The sequence below is a fragment of the Tiliqua scincoides genome, chromosome 4 (genome assembly GCF_035046505.1).
Source record: "Tiliqua scincoides isolate rTilSci1 chromosome 4, rTilSci1.hap2, whole genome shotgun sequence".
Lineage (NCBI taxonomy): Eukaryota > Metazoa > Chordata > Lepidosauria > Squamata > Scincidae > Tiliqua > Tiliqua scincoides.
In genome coordinates, this window is record NC_089824.1 from 152,474,509 (window position 1) to 152,492,076 (window position 17,568).

The 17,568-nt window shown below is 40.8% G+C and overlaps 1 protein-coding gene across 1 annotated transcript in view; it reads right to left on the reverse strand.

The window, feature by feature from the left end:
* Nucleotides 1–1,881: 1,881 nt before the first annotated feature.
* Nucleotides 1,882–17,568, reverse strand: part of HOOK1 (hook microtubule tethering protein 1) — a 38,208-nt gene continuing 22,521 nt past the window's right edge. The window contains exons 10-22 of the mRNA XM_066624300.1: nucleotides 15,983–16,123; nucleotides 14,359–14,560; nucleotides 13,659–13,769; nucleotides 12,063–12,150; nucleotides 11,930–11,990; nucleotides 10,864–11,004; nucleotides 9,091–9,184; nucleotides 6,444–6,478; nucleotides 5,408–5,490; nucleotides 5,005–5,105; nucleotides 4,627–4,728; nucleotides 4,016–4,084; nucleotides 1,882–2,420 (exon numbers count right to left, since the gene is read on the reverse strand). Of these exons, the coding sequence (XP_066480397.1) occupies nucleotides 2,259–2,420; nucleotides 4,016–4,084; nucleotides 4,627–4,728; nucleotides 5,005–5,105; nucleotides 5,408–5,490; nucleotides 6,444–6,478; nucleotides 9,091–9,184; nucleotides 10,864–11,004; nucleotides 11,930–11,990; nucleotides 12,063–12,150; nucleotides 13,659–13,769; nucleotides 14,359–14,560; nucleotides 15,983–16,123 (1,390 nt within the window). The 3' untranslated portion in view covers nucleotides 1,882–2,258. The remainder of the gene's footprint in view (nucleotides 2,421–4,015; nucleotides 4,085–4,626; nucleotides 4,729–5,004; nucleotides 5,106–5,407; nucleotides 5,491–6,443; nucleotides 6,479–9,090; nucleotides 9,185–10,863; nucleotides 11,005–11,929; nucleotides 11,991–12,062; nucleotides 12,151–13,658; nucleotides 13,770–14,358; nucleotides 14,561–15,982; nucleotides 16,124–17,568) is intronic.

Below are 17,568 nucleotides of genomic sequence, written 5' to 3' on the forward strand. Positions count from 1 at the left end.
GGTAAGATAGGGATGAATGATGGGTAGTTTGGGACAGGAAGGGGAGCAGGCTGGAGAGGGCAGATCTCAGTGGCAAAAGCACCTGCTGGATCCTACCCATCCCCCCTTTTCCAACTCACCCAGCCGCTTCTTCTCCTTGGACTTACGCCAGCTACCACAGCTGGTGTGGGCCCAAGCAGAACCACAGACAGCCGGAAGGCCTACCAAACTTGTTAACTTTAATGAGTTTCCATAAAACAGCAACTAACGTATCTCTCATTGGCCTTCTGATTGCCCCCCCCCCCCACAGCATGCAACACATGTTGAACTGGTCCAGCTGCATGCTAGCATAGAAGGAGATAGGACTGGGTTCTTAACTTAATTGCTGGTATAAGTGAAGCATGTGATTAAATTTAAACATTATTTTAAAGACAATTTAAGAAGTAAAATCTAAATAGAATTGTGTAATACTGCAGATACAACACCATATATTTTAGGTCAGATTTAGGAAAATTCAAAAATCAGCAAATTCTAACTTGTAGTTCCATATTATGAGATTTCTACACCCAGCCAAACACAATAAAATTGTACAAATTCATTTGCAACCCCATTTTTTTTGGAATGTGCTATAAGTTACTCTTTTAACGACTAACATAAAAAACCTGCCCCCTTCTATATAATTTTGGATGTGCACGTTTATTTTTAAAACAAACATGCATTCCACCCTGAGAACATGTACCGCCTCCAATGCTTTTTGTGCCTGGGATTATCATACCAGGCTTCCAAAACATTGTGCCTTGATTTTTTTTTTGTTTTTATAAAGTGCAATCAAACCTTAAACTAGTTGATTGTGACATAAACATTCCTAGGCAACTGCCTACTCTTTTGTACAGAGTGCCTCAAGAAGTGTGATAATCTTCTCAGCTGTGTTTGTTTGCTAACTATTGTGATGTGAATCATATAAAAAAGTCACAATAATCTTTCCGATTAAGAAGTATTTTTAAAATCTTTAAAACCAATGAAGTGGAGCAGGAGAAAGAGTCAAATCTTTCTAGGCTTCTTACAATAGCCTGCAGATTATCTAGTGTAAGCATTCAGCCACAGATTTCTTTTCTGGCTGCAGTGTCTTCATATATTCATGCTATAAAGTTGTTAACAAAGGGCATGATTCTTTCCCTGTCCACAGCAAAACAGGATCACAGGGGCCACGTACACAAAGACATTCAAATGAAAATAAATAAAAGAATAAATAAGTTCACACCCAGCCCTTGCAAGACATGTGCAGAGCCTTCCACTCACTGTACTACAGTTTAACACCGCATTTCAGAACAAATAAGCCATTTCATGGCAAGATAATTCTTTCCACACCTCCCCACTTCATATACCAGCCCTTCAGATGTCTAGTGGCTGGGGTCTGAAGCCATTTCACCAACCCGCTAGATGCAAGCACTGGGAGACCACTTTCATGCCTAACACTCTCCACACTCTGTGACGTAGTCCTGTCACAGGCAGGCAGGGGCCCAGCACTAAGCTCACATTATCTGGTCTCCATAGAAAGGACAGGATCATGCCTAGAGACTGGCCCTTGTCTGAGCCACATACTTAGTTTTTTAAAACCATTCCATAGTTTTATTTTGGGTACTGTGAGCAAAGACCCATATACCATGCAGATTTAAGTAGTAAGATTTACAGCTTTTAAAAATGCTGCTGCCATCTCATGAAATAAAGATTAAATGTTTTACAAAGGACATCAATTTACTTCAAATATATAGAGATTTTGGTTTTGCTGAATTCATCAAATTCATCATTGGTTTTGCTGAATTTCAATTTTGCTGAAAAAATCCTGATTTTGATTGGCATTGTAGACATACCAGAAAGACCTCGGGGGGGGGGGGGGGCTATACATTTCTTTGCAGAGCATGTTAACAAAAATTCCTATTCAAAATCAGAAGTCACCCTAGATTGAAAATATTTAAATTTTAAACATTGTGCCAGTTGTGATATTTATATACGCAATAAGACTATGAAAGGCATAAATTCTTGAGAATTGTGCTTATGTACACGTACCTCAAATTCCTCAAGTCCATTAAGAATCTAGAAAAGCTAACTGGACATGTATTGCTTCACCTGGCCAAATCAAGAATTCACCAGCACATCACAGGTCTCATATGTAAAATAACTGATGCCCAGCACCACAATCTCTTCCTCTGTCAGGTAGTTCAAAACAGAAATTACAAAATAATTTAAGGACACTTCAGTGCATGAATATCCTTTCTGGTTTACTCTGATGCTGCAGCAGGTACTTTTACAGACAGATTCCTTCGAGTATTGGTGACATGGCGTTGCTGTGCAAGGAACGAACGCCCATGGGGGTTGGGACCAGCAGCAGTACTTCCACTGATGAGTCTGGATTCCATGCCCAACTTATGAAATACTAAGCTCTGGAAGGAAGCAAGACAAGCTACTTAGATGCATAACCATTTTTTTTTTTTACAGATTTGCTGCTTTATTATTATTTTAAGCCACATCCATTTTTTGTGTTATTTTATTGTAATTTTGTATTTTAACCTTTGTTGACAGCCACCTTGAACATCTCATTTAATGAAAGGTGGGATATAAACGTTTAAAAAATATATACAATAATTCCTATTCATCCCTTCCTGAAATACTAACAGACTGTGCAACCTATTTCACATTTCCAATGTTTCTCAAGAGTACAGTTAGCTGCCTAAGTTATATCTGACATGCTATAAAGCTAATAGAAAGTTGATGCATCACTGGTCCATGGTCTTTTCAGAAGGTTTAAACCTGCATTCCCTTAATTCAGGGCTTTTCAAACTGGGGCATCGTGACGCCCCAGCCTGAGTGCCCTGGCCTCTTTCTTAAAGGGCAGGGGCAGCGAGGAGGCAGAGAGGAGGTAGTGACGCGATCCCCAGGATTACACTGCTCAGGGGGCTGCAGGGGCTTGGCCGGACTTTCCAAAGCCTTCTGCAGCCTCCCAGGGGTATGGGGATCCCTGTGCAACTGTCTACAGGGCTCCCCGAAGCTTAGAAAGTGAAAGTGGAGTGATCGCACCCCACCTCTGCAAAACCAGAAGTGGTGCGCAATTGCTCCACTTTTACTTCTGAAGCTTTAGGGAGCCCTGCAGACGCTCACGCAGGGCTGCCTGCACCCCAGGAGGCTGCAGGAGGCTCTGGTAAGTACAACACGAGCAATGCGATCCTGGCAATTGCATGCTGCCTTCCCCCTGCCCCCTTGCTCCCCCCGCCCCCGCAATAACTTAGAGCAGTTTTCAAACTCCCTGAGAGTTTGAAAACTGCTGCCTTAATTCCATGGAACAATCTGTTATTTTTTAATGCCATACAATAGTTTGGAAAATGTGTCAGAAGAACACAAATATTCTGCTGTTGTAAAAGGCTCTACGATGGGGTGCGGAGCCCACTGCCACTGGCCAGTTTGAGCCACTGCTGGGAAGTAGTAGCATTGGAGCTATGCTGGTACAGACTGCCCAAGGACAGGTAAGTTAGAAAGCTTAGAAAGGACAGGTAAGTTAGGAGGGCATTTTGTGGGCTGGGAATTTCAGGTGGGGGGGGGTAGGGGAAAGGAACTAGCTGGAAGGGTTGTATTTTGGAAGCAAACATGCACACCAAATCCTATTCCCTTTTGCTTTCCTGGAACTTATGCTAGCTGTATAGCTGGCATAGGTATGAGGAGAACCATAGGCTAAAGGGGAGGGACTATGCAGCAGTAAGGAAAAATATTTATCCTTCTTACAGGCCTCCTGATCACGGTTGTTCCTCCCCCCATAGAATGCAGTGGCGGTATTGGCATTAAGGATGGGGGATAGGATTGGGTTGCAAAAGTATGAAATAGTCTTATTTCAAGGAATAAACTGCTTTCAAATGTATTGAAATGTATTATATACAGGGTGACCCAAAAGTAGGTGGACAGTAGGTGGAATAAATGTTATCATTTACTGTCCACCTACTTTTGGGTCACCCTGTACATTCTCTCTCACTCACACACTCAAGCTCACCTTGTTATACCATGCAGACACAATTAACTTCTCTTCATGGTCATGTAGTTTGGCCATTTTACATTCTCCCTGAAAATAATTTATAAAGTATAGGGAAAGAAAATTATAATTATCAGTATTTAAAACTAATCAAATTTTTATTTCACAATTTCTCAGCGTGGCTCACAAATTCCAATAAATCGTGTGCTGAATTAATCAATGTTTCTCTTTGTGGGTTTGAGCCAAGGTACTGTGACCAGCACTGCTTGCAAAGTCTTGTGCAAGCATTTGTACAAGAGTCCACACAGTGCTACAACTGGCAGATTTCGCAGCAGTTCATGTTTCCACAAGTGACTATACAAGCTTTCCACAAGTTTTGCAACTAGAAATACGTAATTACTGTTGGATTTGGGTTTACCTTTTTAGTGCAATGTTCTAGCACATGTTGCAAAACAGACCTTGCATGAGCAGAAGATACCTTCCACAAGCGGAGGGCCAATAATATTACTGTGGTGAGACCGCAGCACTTTCAAACTGCCCTCCTGACTCCCTATGTGACAGTTCTTGTAATCATATCTGCTTGCAACTTCCAGATAGCAAATAAAAATAAACTATATAGGGTTTTCTTTTACCTCAAGTACTTCAATTCTTTTGTCTTTCTCAGTCAATTGTTTTCTCAGTAACATGATTTCGGCAGATGCTGGGTTTAGTTTAGGATCCAGCGTTTTTATTACCTGCACAAGATGAACATGAACATAAAAGTCATCCCTTATCCAGCAGGGAAACTACAATTTGCACCAGCGTATGGTACGATATTTGCCAGTAGGGCTGAAAATGCCAACTACATTCAAAGCATTTTGTGACAATTCATAATACTGTTGTGTGAAAACTGAAAACAAAATTAGGAAGCCCACCATAAAATGAAGGAGGATCAGTTCTATAAATCTGATACAGGCAGGAATGAAAATGCCAGATGTATAGCATAAATGATTGGCAAACATAATACTCACACTTCTCGCTTTTTCCAAGTACATCTTATATCTCTCTTCCATTGATTTCATATCTTCATCTTTCTTATGCAAAGCTGCTTCCAGTTCTTCAATTTTCTGAGCTATATAGGAAAAAAAACACACCAATCAAGTTAGCTATCAAGTTCAAAAAGCTGGTTTTCAAGCCTCTTCGCCCTATCCCAGCTGCAGCTCCAGAGTGCTGCTTCGGATATGCAGCAGCACCCCTTTTCATGCTTTGCTACTACAATATTTAAAACAGAATTTGGGGAAGAACAAGAAAAATGGACATAGTCTTTCATTTACCATCTTGCAACATTCCACTCATTGGTTGGATGATACCAAACAAGGCCTAGCCTCTGCCAGCAGTGAACACACACGCACACACGGAGTATCAGTCACTTACCATTTTGATTTAGATCAGGCTGGAAGTCTGCAAGAAGAGCCTCCTTCTTTTGCAACTCATCATGAACTTCACTCAACTTTTCCCTGTAGGATTCAGAAGTTTTGATGCAGAGGTCAGAAGACATTAGTAATCCATATTTTCATGAACCAATACATTATTCAGCTACCATGCTTTTATTATAAGATACTTTTAAAGAAAGATGAACTGCAATTATGAAGAATTACAGAAGCACTTATAAGTTAGCCTGCCTTAGAACTACATGTAAATCCCAAATCACATATAGGTAGCCATCAGTTCGTGACACTTTGTTTTGGTTTGATTCACAATGACAGTTATTGTGAAGCATCACAAACCTGCTGTAAAGATTAGGAGCATCTTTCTGAGCATCATGGTTAGGCTGGGTATGGGGAGAGGAGAGAGGGTCTTTTTGCAGAGCACCACCTCTGCTGTAAGTAGAAGCAGCAATGGCAGCAGCTTCCCATTGTCCCCCCACATGCCCATACCACCTGGTGGATCTGTCCTTTGCCCCATCTGCTATTTAAGAGCCATGCAACAGACCACAGCCTGTTTTTAAGTTCATACCATTCATTTCAGAGATTTGTATTACTTATGTCAATTTTGAGAAGGGCTTGGGATGTAACTCATTGACTTCCATTATATAATTAGGTTTGTTTTAGCTAATTTTTTGGTAACAGTTCCGTCAGGAATGGTAAACTGAAGGTTATCTGTACATATGTTTTTTAATAGAAAAAACTTAGGAAATGAAAGAAATTAAATGGCTAGAATGACAGGGAAAATTCTGTGGCAAATATTTTACAATTTATCTATTCCCAGAGCTGAAAAGGTTTAACAAAAGATGATGAAAAAAGGCAAAACATGAAATTCATAGTCTCCTTCCACACACACTCCACTCCCAACATGGTTGTAGCCCAAGAACATTAGTCATAACAAGACACAGTTGAAAATAATAAGACAAGTAAGGCATTCGTTTCAGTGGCACTTAGGAAAAAACCTACAGAGATTAAATTTTACTTACATATGTGCTGCTAACTTCTGCTTCAGTTTGCTGGACTACAAAAAAAAACAAAAAAACTTAAATTGATTAGAAACTTATCAGATCAACCAAAAGGACACATATATGCCAGTAACTTGTTTCTGTTGGCAATCAGTATTAGATACAATAGAAGTAGTAAGGAATACTTGTCCAATATATAATGGTGACTTCTAGCAGTGCAGTGTTTGGGAGCCCCCCCCATCCCACCCGCATTGTAGACAAGAGACATTGTATATAAAGTGAGCCACAGCCCCCAAACCACCGCAGACACCCGCCCATAAGCCGACCCTACAGAAAAGTCGAGGGCAGGTTTGAGCCAACAAACATGGAATTTTCTATGACCCTTGGATAAGTCGGGGGCTAAACTTAAGGGGGGGGGTCTGACTATAGTTTTGTCTGATTTTACCCGAGGCCAGATCCTGAAAAATAACCTACCACTAATTGTTACCTAAAAACTACTTACTTTTACTTCGATAAACCTTTATTGGCATATTGGGAGTCCACAAACAATAGCAATATAACACAGCAAATAAATGCAACTTTACGGGGTATTAACTTCTGATCTTTGTCTTGGAAACTACCGCTAAAAATGCCGCCACCAAATTGGTGATAGAAGAGGAATAATCACTAAGAAGAATTGGGAGAGGATCAATAAGGGAGACAGGAAGAGAAGAAAGAAAAGGGTCAAGTAGGTGAGACCTGAGATTATGATGGACAGTGCACCGAAAAAAGATATGGTCCAGAGTATCTGGTTCAACTGAACAAAACAAACATAATCTATCTGAGCGCGGGATTTGAGAAAATCTCCCTTGGTGTACTGCAGATGGGAATATGTTCAGTCTCGCTAACATGAAAGCCCTTCTTTTTCTCGGATTGGTAAGTTGAACAAAATAATTCGCAGGGCGGCCAAGGGAGGGGGACAATCCAAAGAAGAGGGGTGAACAGGTCGGATTTAAATTAGACAATAAAGTTATGTATTCTTGCTCCCAAAGTTTGAATTTAATAAGATACCTAAAAACTATAGTCTCTAATTTATTAAAAACATAGTAAAAAATCATAAGATACATTTTTATTCTTTTTTAAATTCTGGTCTTCACCACCTTTTTGTAAACACTATCAGAGTAAGTGCACTGTAAACAACATAGCAGTAAAACAGTAGTTCCCAACCTGGGATTCATGTATTCCCAGGGGCACTCAACAGGATCTTTAGGGGTAACTGAAAAAGAATGAAATAATGGCAGAAAAAGGAAGGCCGTGCTCCAGAATGCCTTGCAAGGCAGGAATGCCTTGCAAGGACCAGCAAGGCAGGAAGGGAGGTAGCTAGTTGGCTGTGAAAGCCCCACCAATAGCTAGTTTTTGGTCATCAATTCATCTATGAACCAGTGACTGAAAACCAGCACAGTAAAAAAGCTGAAACATAATATGGAAAGTGATCAATCACCCAGAATTTCTCAGGACAATTCTGTTGCAGAACAGTGCAAAGGCAGAGTCTTCTGTTCTTCAAACAGATGAAAAGAGAAAGCACTGTGATAAATACATGAATTCTGGGCTTTCGTATGGAGGAGATGAGGGCTTGTATAATTACAAACATTTTGCTAATATGAAGGGTACAATTTATAGAAATGGGCTGCCAAGGGATATGCAAGTGAAAAAGGTTGGAAACCACTGCAGGAGATCCATGAATCAAATCCACCTTTAAGGTGGACATGAGGAGAACCATGAATCAAAGACACCTTTAAGGTGGACATGAGGAGAACCATGAATCAAAGACACCTTTAAGGTGTCTGGTGTGTAAAGCCAGAAGCTCTACATACAGCATACAACCCGTAACACATAACTGAGAGTGTGCAATTCAATTCACAGCAGAGAGATGAGATATTTGCAACACTTTTTACTCAGAAGTAGACCCACTGCTTTCCATGGGTGTTATTCTTAAGTAATGGTGCACTGAATTGTAGCCTGGGAAGGAGGGTCCTATCCTGGTGTTTCAAAAAACAGAGCTGCTTTGCAAGCATTTGCCAAGCAGAACCAGGCTGCAGCAGAAGGAAGGAGAATAAAAGGTTAACTTTGGCTGGAATGTCCCTGGAAAGTAACGATAGCAACTAAAGAGGGGCCTGCTTGAGCTGAGCAGCAGCTCAGCTGAGAAACTAAACTGTTCAGAGTCCAAGGGCTCTGCCCTCTGATTGACCCGGAGATAAGGCGAAGTGATAACTGGAGCTCGATTACTTGGCAAAAATTTCAAGTACTATACTATCTACGGTAATCTCATAAGCAGCTTCTGTCAGCTTCAGATCCAATGACTTGACCTGGGACCTTACAGACAAACCAAACTCTGTATCACACTGCCTCTGTCTCTCAAGTAATTCCCCAAACACAGCTTGTTTAAATCAAGCAACAGTGTTCTCACATTTGCCAACACTTCTCACCACATTCCAGGTAAAAAGAAAAAAACATTTTTATGTGAGCTTTTAAGGTGTTACAAAATTCTGTGCTGTTTTTGCTGCAACAACCAACAAAGGCTGCAACCCCTTTGAAAATGTTCATTTAAATCCAACACACTATTTGGAAACAGAGTCACGATTCTAGGACCAAATGCATTAGCAGCATGAAAAGTATCACTGATACTTACCCCTTCACCTTCCATCTTGGACTCTTGCTCTTGCAGGGTCTTCTGAAGGTCCTCAATCTGTTGCTGCAGCTCTCCAATACGCTCCTTGCTTAGCCTATTGGGAAACACATTTGATAGTTTTACAAAACAGCCCCAACAACACAGCAATACTACCTTTAATGCTGCTTCCTACAATACCATTGTCTCAAATGTAATTTTTACAGAATTATAAAAAATTTAAAAAGGTTAAAATCCATTAAATTGCGCAGAAATGTTTGGTGCAGAAAAGTATAGGAGGGGCCTGTATCCACAGATCCCGTATCCGCAGATTCATGTATCTGCAGATGCCAAGAGCGCCCCCCCATGTCTACTGGGAGCTCTTCTGATCTCCGCAGAGGCTGTGTGTGACCACCTGCAGCCTTTGCAGGCCTCAGAATGGCTGCTACAGTGAGAAAAAAAATCACTTCCAGTTTTGCTGAAAAGCCAGAAATGACTTTTTCTGTTCTAACAGCCATTCTGAGGCCAGCAGAGGCTGTGGGTAGATGCATGAGGTCTCCGCAGGCCTCAGAAGAGCCTCCAGAGGCAATGGGATCACAGCTTCCCTTGCCTCCAGAGGGTGGGAGTGGGGCATCCCTAGGATCCATTGTTTCAGGTAACCATAGGGCGTTCTGGAATTGAATCACTGCAGATACTGGGGCATGCCTGTTCAGCAGTTTGTGCTGTGCTTTCAGTCACAGGAAGCTGCATTTTCTGGTGAGCATGGGGCCAATTTCCAGCTACCATAAAATGCTTTGGAATAGCAGACAAGGTACTTTACCCTAGACATGTCCTTCAACAAAAAGCCCGAGGCTGTAATCCTATGCATACTTACCTGAAAGTAAGTGCCACTGAACTCAGTGGGACTTACTTCTGAGTAGACAAGCACAGGATTGTGCTCTGAGGTTCTGAAGGATAAGTCACAACCTGGGTCAACCTCCTAGGGGTAGCTCTCCCCATTATCTTCCACCACTGCCAAGTAGGAAGAGCAATTTCCAGGAAATATTCAGAGTATTATAGAAGGTATTACTATACCTTCTATATTTGAGAAAACAGCATATTGAAAGCAAGGTGGGCAAGATCTGTAGGAAAATGCAGCAGACGTGTTCTGGGGAACCAGAGATCATCATGGGCCACAATCACAAAGGGATGTGGATTTGCTCTTCACCCTACATGTTTACTTCACATACAGTACAATGGTATTTCTTACAGTAAACATGATTACAGTATAAAATGTGAAGCGGCTCCCACTACACTTATTGGAGTCATTTGAACTCTCCAGACATTTTTAGTTAATTTCCCCAGCTTCAAAAATAAAAATTTAAAAGCCATTTTCTCGATTTACAAACTACTATAATTTGGACTACATTAGTTCGGGAATGCTGATAGTGATCAGACTGAACAATAGTGTGATTCTTTCTAAATTAAACAAACTACAAACAGGGCTGAGAAGAGAAGTTGCCTTTGGCTATTCGTGCAACTGAAGGAAGTCTGCCTCCCCAATCAGTAGTCGTGGTTTATTACTTTGAATAGCTGATTCCAAAATTTAATCTAATGGCAAAAATTGAGGTTTTGAGTATATAAGAACAAGAAGGGGGGGAGAAATAACCTCTTCTTGGAAGTGCAATCATTACTCTTTTTCATTTTTGCTCCTTTACTCAATATATATATCTCACATTCTGTTATAATTCTACCACCTCATTCTTCATACTGTATGTTTCCATAATAACTGTTCAAACATTAAGAGGGAAAAGTCACCTGTTTTCTGTTTCTAGTTCATTTATTGCCCGGTGTTTTTGTTCTAGCTTCTCCTGAAGTTCTGCAATACGTTCATTTTCTGATCCCTCTTTTTGCAAGTGGAGCATTTTATTTTCATGTTGTAGCCGAATAAACATTTCTCTAAAGTGCAAATAAAGATCATTAACAGAAGTGTTTCACTATTATCCATATCTGTCTGTATATTTATTTTTTACATCAAAGGTACGGAACTGGGCATTCTATGTTACAATGCACAACTCTCCCCCCAAATTTTTTTTTGAAGTAATTCATAAGACATTCTTCCTATTTTCTACATAACAAAGACTTTGGATCAGAAAACAACTTAAGGAGGGCAAACAGACTTGTAAATGCAATGTACACCTGAACATTTTCACCACCACCACCGTGCAGCCCCATTACACACCACAAACTTATTTTTAATTTTGGGGAGTACAGATTCCAAAAATGAAGTCAAAAAGGCCCAGTGTCAACTGTCTTCAGAGACCTCAGAACTGGGGCTGTAGCTGTAACACATCACTCTGATTTATTTAAACAGGTAATTTTTTGCCTTGATCCAATTTTTTGCCTTTACAATGATTAAAACAAGAAATATAATAAACCCATAAGCAAATCAAAACATCACAGTATATGGTAAAAACTCAGACAGGACAGTCTGACGGATAATCCTAACTCCCAATATGGTGATACAGTTGTGCCAACATGACTACCATTCTATTCTGCAGGGGAATTTTGGCTGCTAGAGGTGTCCTTGGGGTAAGGTAACATTTGTTCCTTTGCCCTGGGGGAAACCCCAGCAGCCACCACGTGTCAACCCGGATCAGTGGGAGCCTGATATGAACAAAAACAGGCCAATGTATTCCAGGACACACAATATTAGTCACCTTACAAAATGGAAAAGGCAAATGTTTTAAGAGCGGAAAATATACTTCCAATGCAATCATATGTATATACTATATTCAGAAGTATATACAGCGTGTATAAGACCGCAGCCTTACCCTATTATTCAATCACAAAAAAAATCTTATGTACCAAGTTATTTTCTTACCTATATTCAACAGGCAGAATTTCAGCAGCAAGATTTTCATGACTTTTCACAGTAGCCGCATCTGAAAACATAACAGAATTTTAAAGCTATGTCCACATGGGTGCTGTAAAGAGGGAAAAACATATGTTCATACCTGTTTGGTTCAGATGATCCTGCTGCATTTGTGAACACCTAAGCTCTTCATTTGTCTCTTTCAGTGCATCACGCTGTACTATCAATCTCTGGAAATAAAAGAACATTTAGTTGATGCAGACGTAAACACAACTAGATCTTATGCCATAACACCAACTTACAGCCCCGGGGCTCCTGCAGATGTCACTATTGCCTGGCCACTGCTGGTTGCTGTTTGCAGCAGCAACCAGGCTGCACTCTATCATGTGTCACATTTTGCAACAGCCGTAAAATGCAGCACACCACTGGAACACACATTCTAGTAATTCAGCCTCCAGATAGGATTGGATCATCAGTCTTAAACAAGTGTTATACCTCAGCAAGGACTCTAGGCAGTCTTCCCCCCTCCCCTAAAGCAGTATAGAATACAGTGCCACCACCCCATGAAAGTACCTGAATCATATTAACCAGCATTGGATCTCAGCCAAAGAGCCTTCTGTGTGCTTCTGAAGCACTTCTGCATGCAAGCTGGAGCTTAGCCAGTTTCTTTCCCCACTACACCCCCTGCACTGACTTGAGTGTCACTACAGAAGCTGTCCAATCCTCAAAAGCACATTTTCAGAGGGCATGAAGAGTTGGAACGAGCAGAAGGCCTGAAAGTCTTTTGTGCATGCAGATGCAGGCCAAAGTCTTCAATGAGGAGAAAAAATGAGCTTTCTGCAGCTGATCTCAAGAGATAAGAGGCCTACAGCTGGTTAGAAGGCAACGCGAGGCCAACGTAGATTAAGATTTTGGCTGAGAAATCTTCAGTTGCTAAGCAGTGGTTTATTCAGCTATTTGACACTGCAAACTGTTTGATGTTTAAGAGGTCAAAGAGTGATACACTACATTCAAGGACTTTGATACATTTTTATCTACCTTCATTTTAATACTGTTTAACAGCCCAATCCAATGCTGGGGCAGCACCAGTGGCCTACATGCTGCCCCAGCAATGGCTGTCACAAATGTGCCATTAGGCATGTTGCAGTGGCCAGGAGGGGAGAGGTGCTAGCCAAAAGCCAGTACCAGTGGGTGCTGAGTCTCCAAGTTGGCAGGAGGACCAGCAGAAGCATGTGGTAGCAAGTTCCCACCAGGGGGCAGGAAGGCCTTCTGAGGTAGGGAGGGGAGGGCGGACCTGGACTGAAAGCCTCAGCTGCCACTGAATCTTTCCCTCTGGGGCTTCGGAGCCCAACATGGGTTCTACACCAGCTAAATAGCTGGCACAGCTTCAAGAAGACCCATCAGGGCTGCCAGAACTTTACAGCGGTAAGAAAACCAATGTTCCCTTGCCATGAGGAGACCTCTGACTGTTTGCCTGGTCCCTCAGGATACAGTAGTAGCTGTTTTGGGACTGCAGTACCGTAGGGCAACCATCCAGCACAGGACTGGGCACTAAGACTCTACTTTTAAAATTACAGCTCTGCTTTTCATTCTGCTTAGAATCCAGTACTTGAGGCTCAAGTCAACCTCTCACAAACAGAAAATGGTCCAAAAAGGCATCCTCCACATGTATTGTTACCCCTAAATAATTTGAGACAGACATGCTAATGTATTTCCATTACATTATTTGAAATCTTACCTCTTTCTCTTTCATTAATGCTTCATACTTTTCTTCTAGTCGCTTCAGTTCAAATGCAAGTGTATCAGCTCTTTTGGATTCTTCAGAGAGTTTATTATGAAGTTCTTGGACCTTGTTTGAAAAAGCAAGTGCATAATCTCATTAGAGAGAGCTTTGCAACTTGTTAAATTAAAACTAGTTCTTAGGAGTTGGTCATAGCCAAAATTTTACTTGCATTTAACAAGGATGTCTTCTAGAGTTATGAAAACCAGCTTTGGACTTCAACAATATCCTGAACTCCACTTTTTTTTTAAAATCTGATGGCTAATTAACCACAAATTGTCACTTCAAATTTCAGGTGCATTCCAGATAACCCTCTCTTTGGCAAACAGAAAGGTATTGTTCTGTGCCCTGAATTTTATATCATAAGTTGCACAGCATATGCTACGAAAGCATTTTTTGAAAAGCGCGTACTGCATCACACAGTGACTTCCTTTGGTGTAAAAAATGCATGTAAACATGCAAGAGTTTGGTGGGACTGGAAGTAACTCCCCCCAGCCCCCCCCCCCAAAAAAAAACAGAGAGAGAGAGAGAGAGAGAGAGAGAGAGAGAGAGAAGCCATAAGTGTGGACCCATCTCTAAGCCAGGAAATACAACTTTTCTAAAACTATAATAAGGAAGTAAACTATGAGAAACATATCAAGACAAACCAATTTCTTACCTGCCTTTTATACGTTTCTAGCTGGGCACGGGCTGCATTTGCTTTTTTCAGCTCTTCTTCTAGGCTAACTGTATTATGCATATACATCATGTTTGTTTCCTGGAGAGATTTCACTTGTCTGCGAAAGTCATTTAGGTCCTCCAGTTTTTTACGATAAATCTCAACTGTTGACTCCAGCTTACCTGCCTTGTCAGCAACTGTCCTGCAGCAGCAAAGCATAAATTGACCAAACGGGTTTTCAGAATCAAATGGCTAAATAAGCTAAACCGTTAATTCTCCTCAAGAGTATGGCTCTAGCCTTTTTTCCCTGAGAGGTACAAATGAGTACCTAAGAGCAGAACAACAATATATTCTGAGCAGAACAACAAATATTCATTCTTACGACCTTGTTTTTCAGAAAATACAAACTGGATGTTAACTAACCTCTTGGTTGATATACTAGGAATTCTCAGTTGCATATCAGTGCATGTGGAAGAGGAATACTTGATCTCAGTTTATGATGGGCAGCTAAAGCAAGTTAATAAGACACTTAACCTTAAGGAAATTTAGGCTTCTATACTCAAGCTGAAATATTTTTTTAAAAATCAGCAGTAGTACAGCTTCTAAAGCTATGCTTCTGTGGGAGGACTTCTCCGAAATCAAAATTTGAAGCATTCTCAACATTACTATATATTAATAAAGCAGATCACCAATGAGGATGCAGTAAAATCATCCTCCTCCCTCCACCTGCCCTCCCCAAACAGCATGTTCAGCCACAGATGGAGCATGCATACTTCCTACTGATACAGAGGAATATACTAGGAACAAAAAGTAGTGTGTTCTTTGCTCAAGTCCCTGTTTGTCCAATCATCAGTGGGTGGAAGATAAAGGAAATCTCCAGAGTTGTCCCCTTCTGCTTCAAAGCAGTCAGAAATAAAAGACTTCCTCCCAACTCCCCCCCATGAACTTCATGAGGTCCCAATATGTTAGCTCAGTTCTATTCTGGAATCCCCCACACCCAATCTGAAGTAATGGATATGAACTGGGGCAAGGAATTTCCTGGGGTAGGATCTTTTCTACAAACTCCGTAAACTCTGGAACTTCCTCCTGGGGCCCTTCTGGCAATGGGCAAAGACAGTGTCATTTTGTAGGGCCCCCTACTCTTAAATGAGAAGATTTAACATACGTTGCTTAGTATGAAACACTGCATGGTATGAACTAGAATAAACCATGCAGATAAGATCCCCTTTATTGGTTACATGCACAAAGACACACAAATCAATAAGCCTTCTTCATGAGAAGTGTTTTCAAGTCATCAAGTATCACTTACTCTAAAATAGTTTTGTCAGCTTCTAAGTTACAATAATTGCACATCAGCCCCCCCCCCCCCCCAAAAAAAAAACAACTTTAGAACTTTGGTCAATATATTTTAGCTTCCTTAATTAATACACTTTCTATCTCAACTATACTGCTCTCCACCATCGTCAATGAATTTTAAAATGTTACACCTTTATGTAGGATTCTTTATGGGAAATGTAGTACTGTGTATTTTGGTAAGAAATACAAAGCTTTGATTCAGGAGAAGTTCAGCATTCTTGTTGGGAACCTCCAATATTAAGGACAATTTGACTCACATCATACCTACCTAAGAACATCAATTTCATCTTTCAAAGCCCTCGATTCTTCTGCAAGAGAGCTCACTTCATCATTCCGATGTTGAAGCTCAACCAGTTGTTTCTCAAGCTCCTCACAATGAACACGATAATCATCTTTTGCAGCTTCAAGCCTTTGCATGAACAAATGGGATTAAACAGAAAGGGCTTATTGTTAGTTGTTTCTTTAAATACTAGACATTTTATTCATTTTCAGTAATGCACTTTTAAACCTGCAGTGGAGGCAGAAAAAAGTGTTTAAGAAAGCTTCAGCATAAGGCTTATTTGAATTAGGCAGAGAGTAACTAAATCCTTATATGCATGAATACCTTTTCAAAAAGGGCAAATTAAATCTACAGAATGACTGCACTGTCCCAGTATCTACATTCTAAACAAGTAGGTTTACATCCAGCCTCTCTCTAGTCTTCTGAAAAAAGATTTAATTCATCAAAAGAAATGGATAAAGAGAATGACATTAAAGAATCTCTAAGCATTGCAGAAAGAGACAAAGTAGGACAATGAACAATTCATCAGAAGTGCAATAACTACAGAGAAGCAAATGGCAAAAATGGTCCATCTTGCAGATCTAAATTGTGTTAACTTTCCACCAGCACTGCTCAAAACTGCATACAAACTAAATTCATTTTCAAGCCTATATTTAAATAGTTAAAAAACTAAAATATCCTAGATAGTATAGGTAGTGCTTAAGGGCACACCATTTACAGGCATTCCAACTTAACAGCAGTGTCACACTTTTGCACAGATGCAATCTGTCCACTTCTGAGGTTTCTGTGCAGGTGCAATAGCGCTGGTTTTGGAGACAGAAAGAGGACTAGTTTGTGAAGAGATACATTGCGCTCTGGGAACACAGAAGCAGTGAGTAATGGAGAACCCTAATAGAACTACACTAGTTTTCCTCTCCAACTAATTAAAATGCAAATTGTAACTTTTTAAAAAATACAAGTTGTAAAATGCAACGAATAAACTGTACCACCCTTAACCTAAGCTGCTCCACAGTCAATTTTATACATTACACAACAAAAAAGTAGGACTACCACAGAGTAAACATTCACTAGGTAGTGGATTGTTACATACATTATCTTTTAAATAAAACAAGACTATGAATTGTTTATACTACATACACGAATAATTCCAGTTTATAACCCAATCCTAATGGGTTAATCTGCTGGAGGAACCCATGTTCCACCAGCAGAGACTGCCTTGCAGCAGTCATAAAAGGGTCTCCAGAAGTGTGTGAAGCCACAAACTGCTGAAGCACTGGTGGTGAGGCTGCTGCAGTTCCACGCACAGCAATGGGCTGCTGCTGGCCACCAACCCATGTAAGGTGGTGGGGAGGGGAAGGCTGATAGGGAGGTACCTGTATTGGTCTAAGAAGGGTATGAGATAGGCAGTAGTGGCATCCACTGAACCAAAAACCCCTTCTCGGACCTGATCCCATGGCTCAGGTGCACATGGACCTGCACTAGCAATTTCACTAGTGCAGGTCCTAATAGACCATGTACACCTATGAGGTTTATCCACAGGTAAAAGAGGGACTTCTTCCTCTGGATGCATCGGC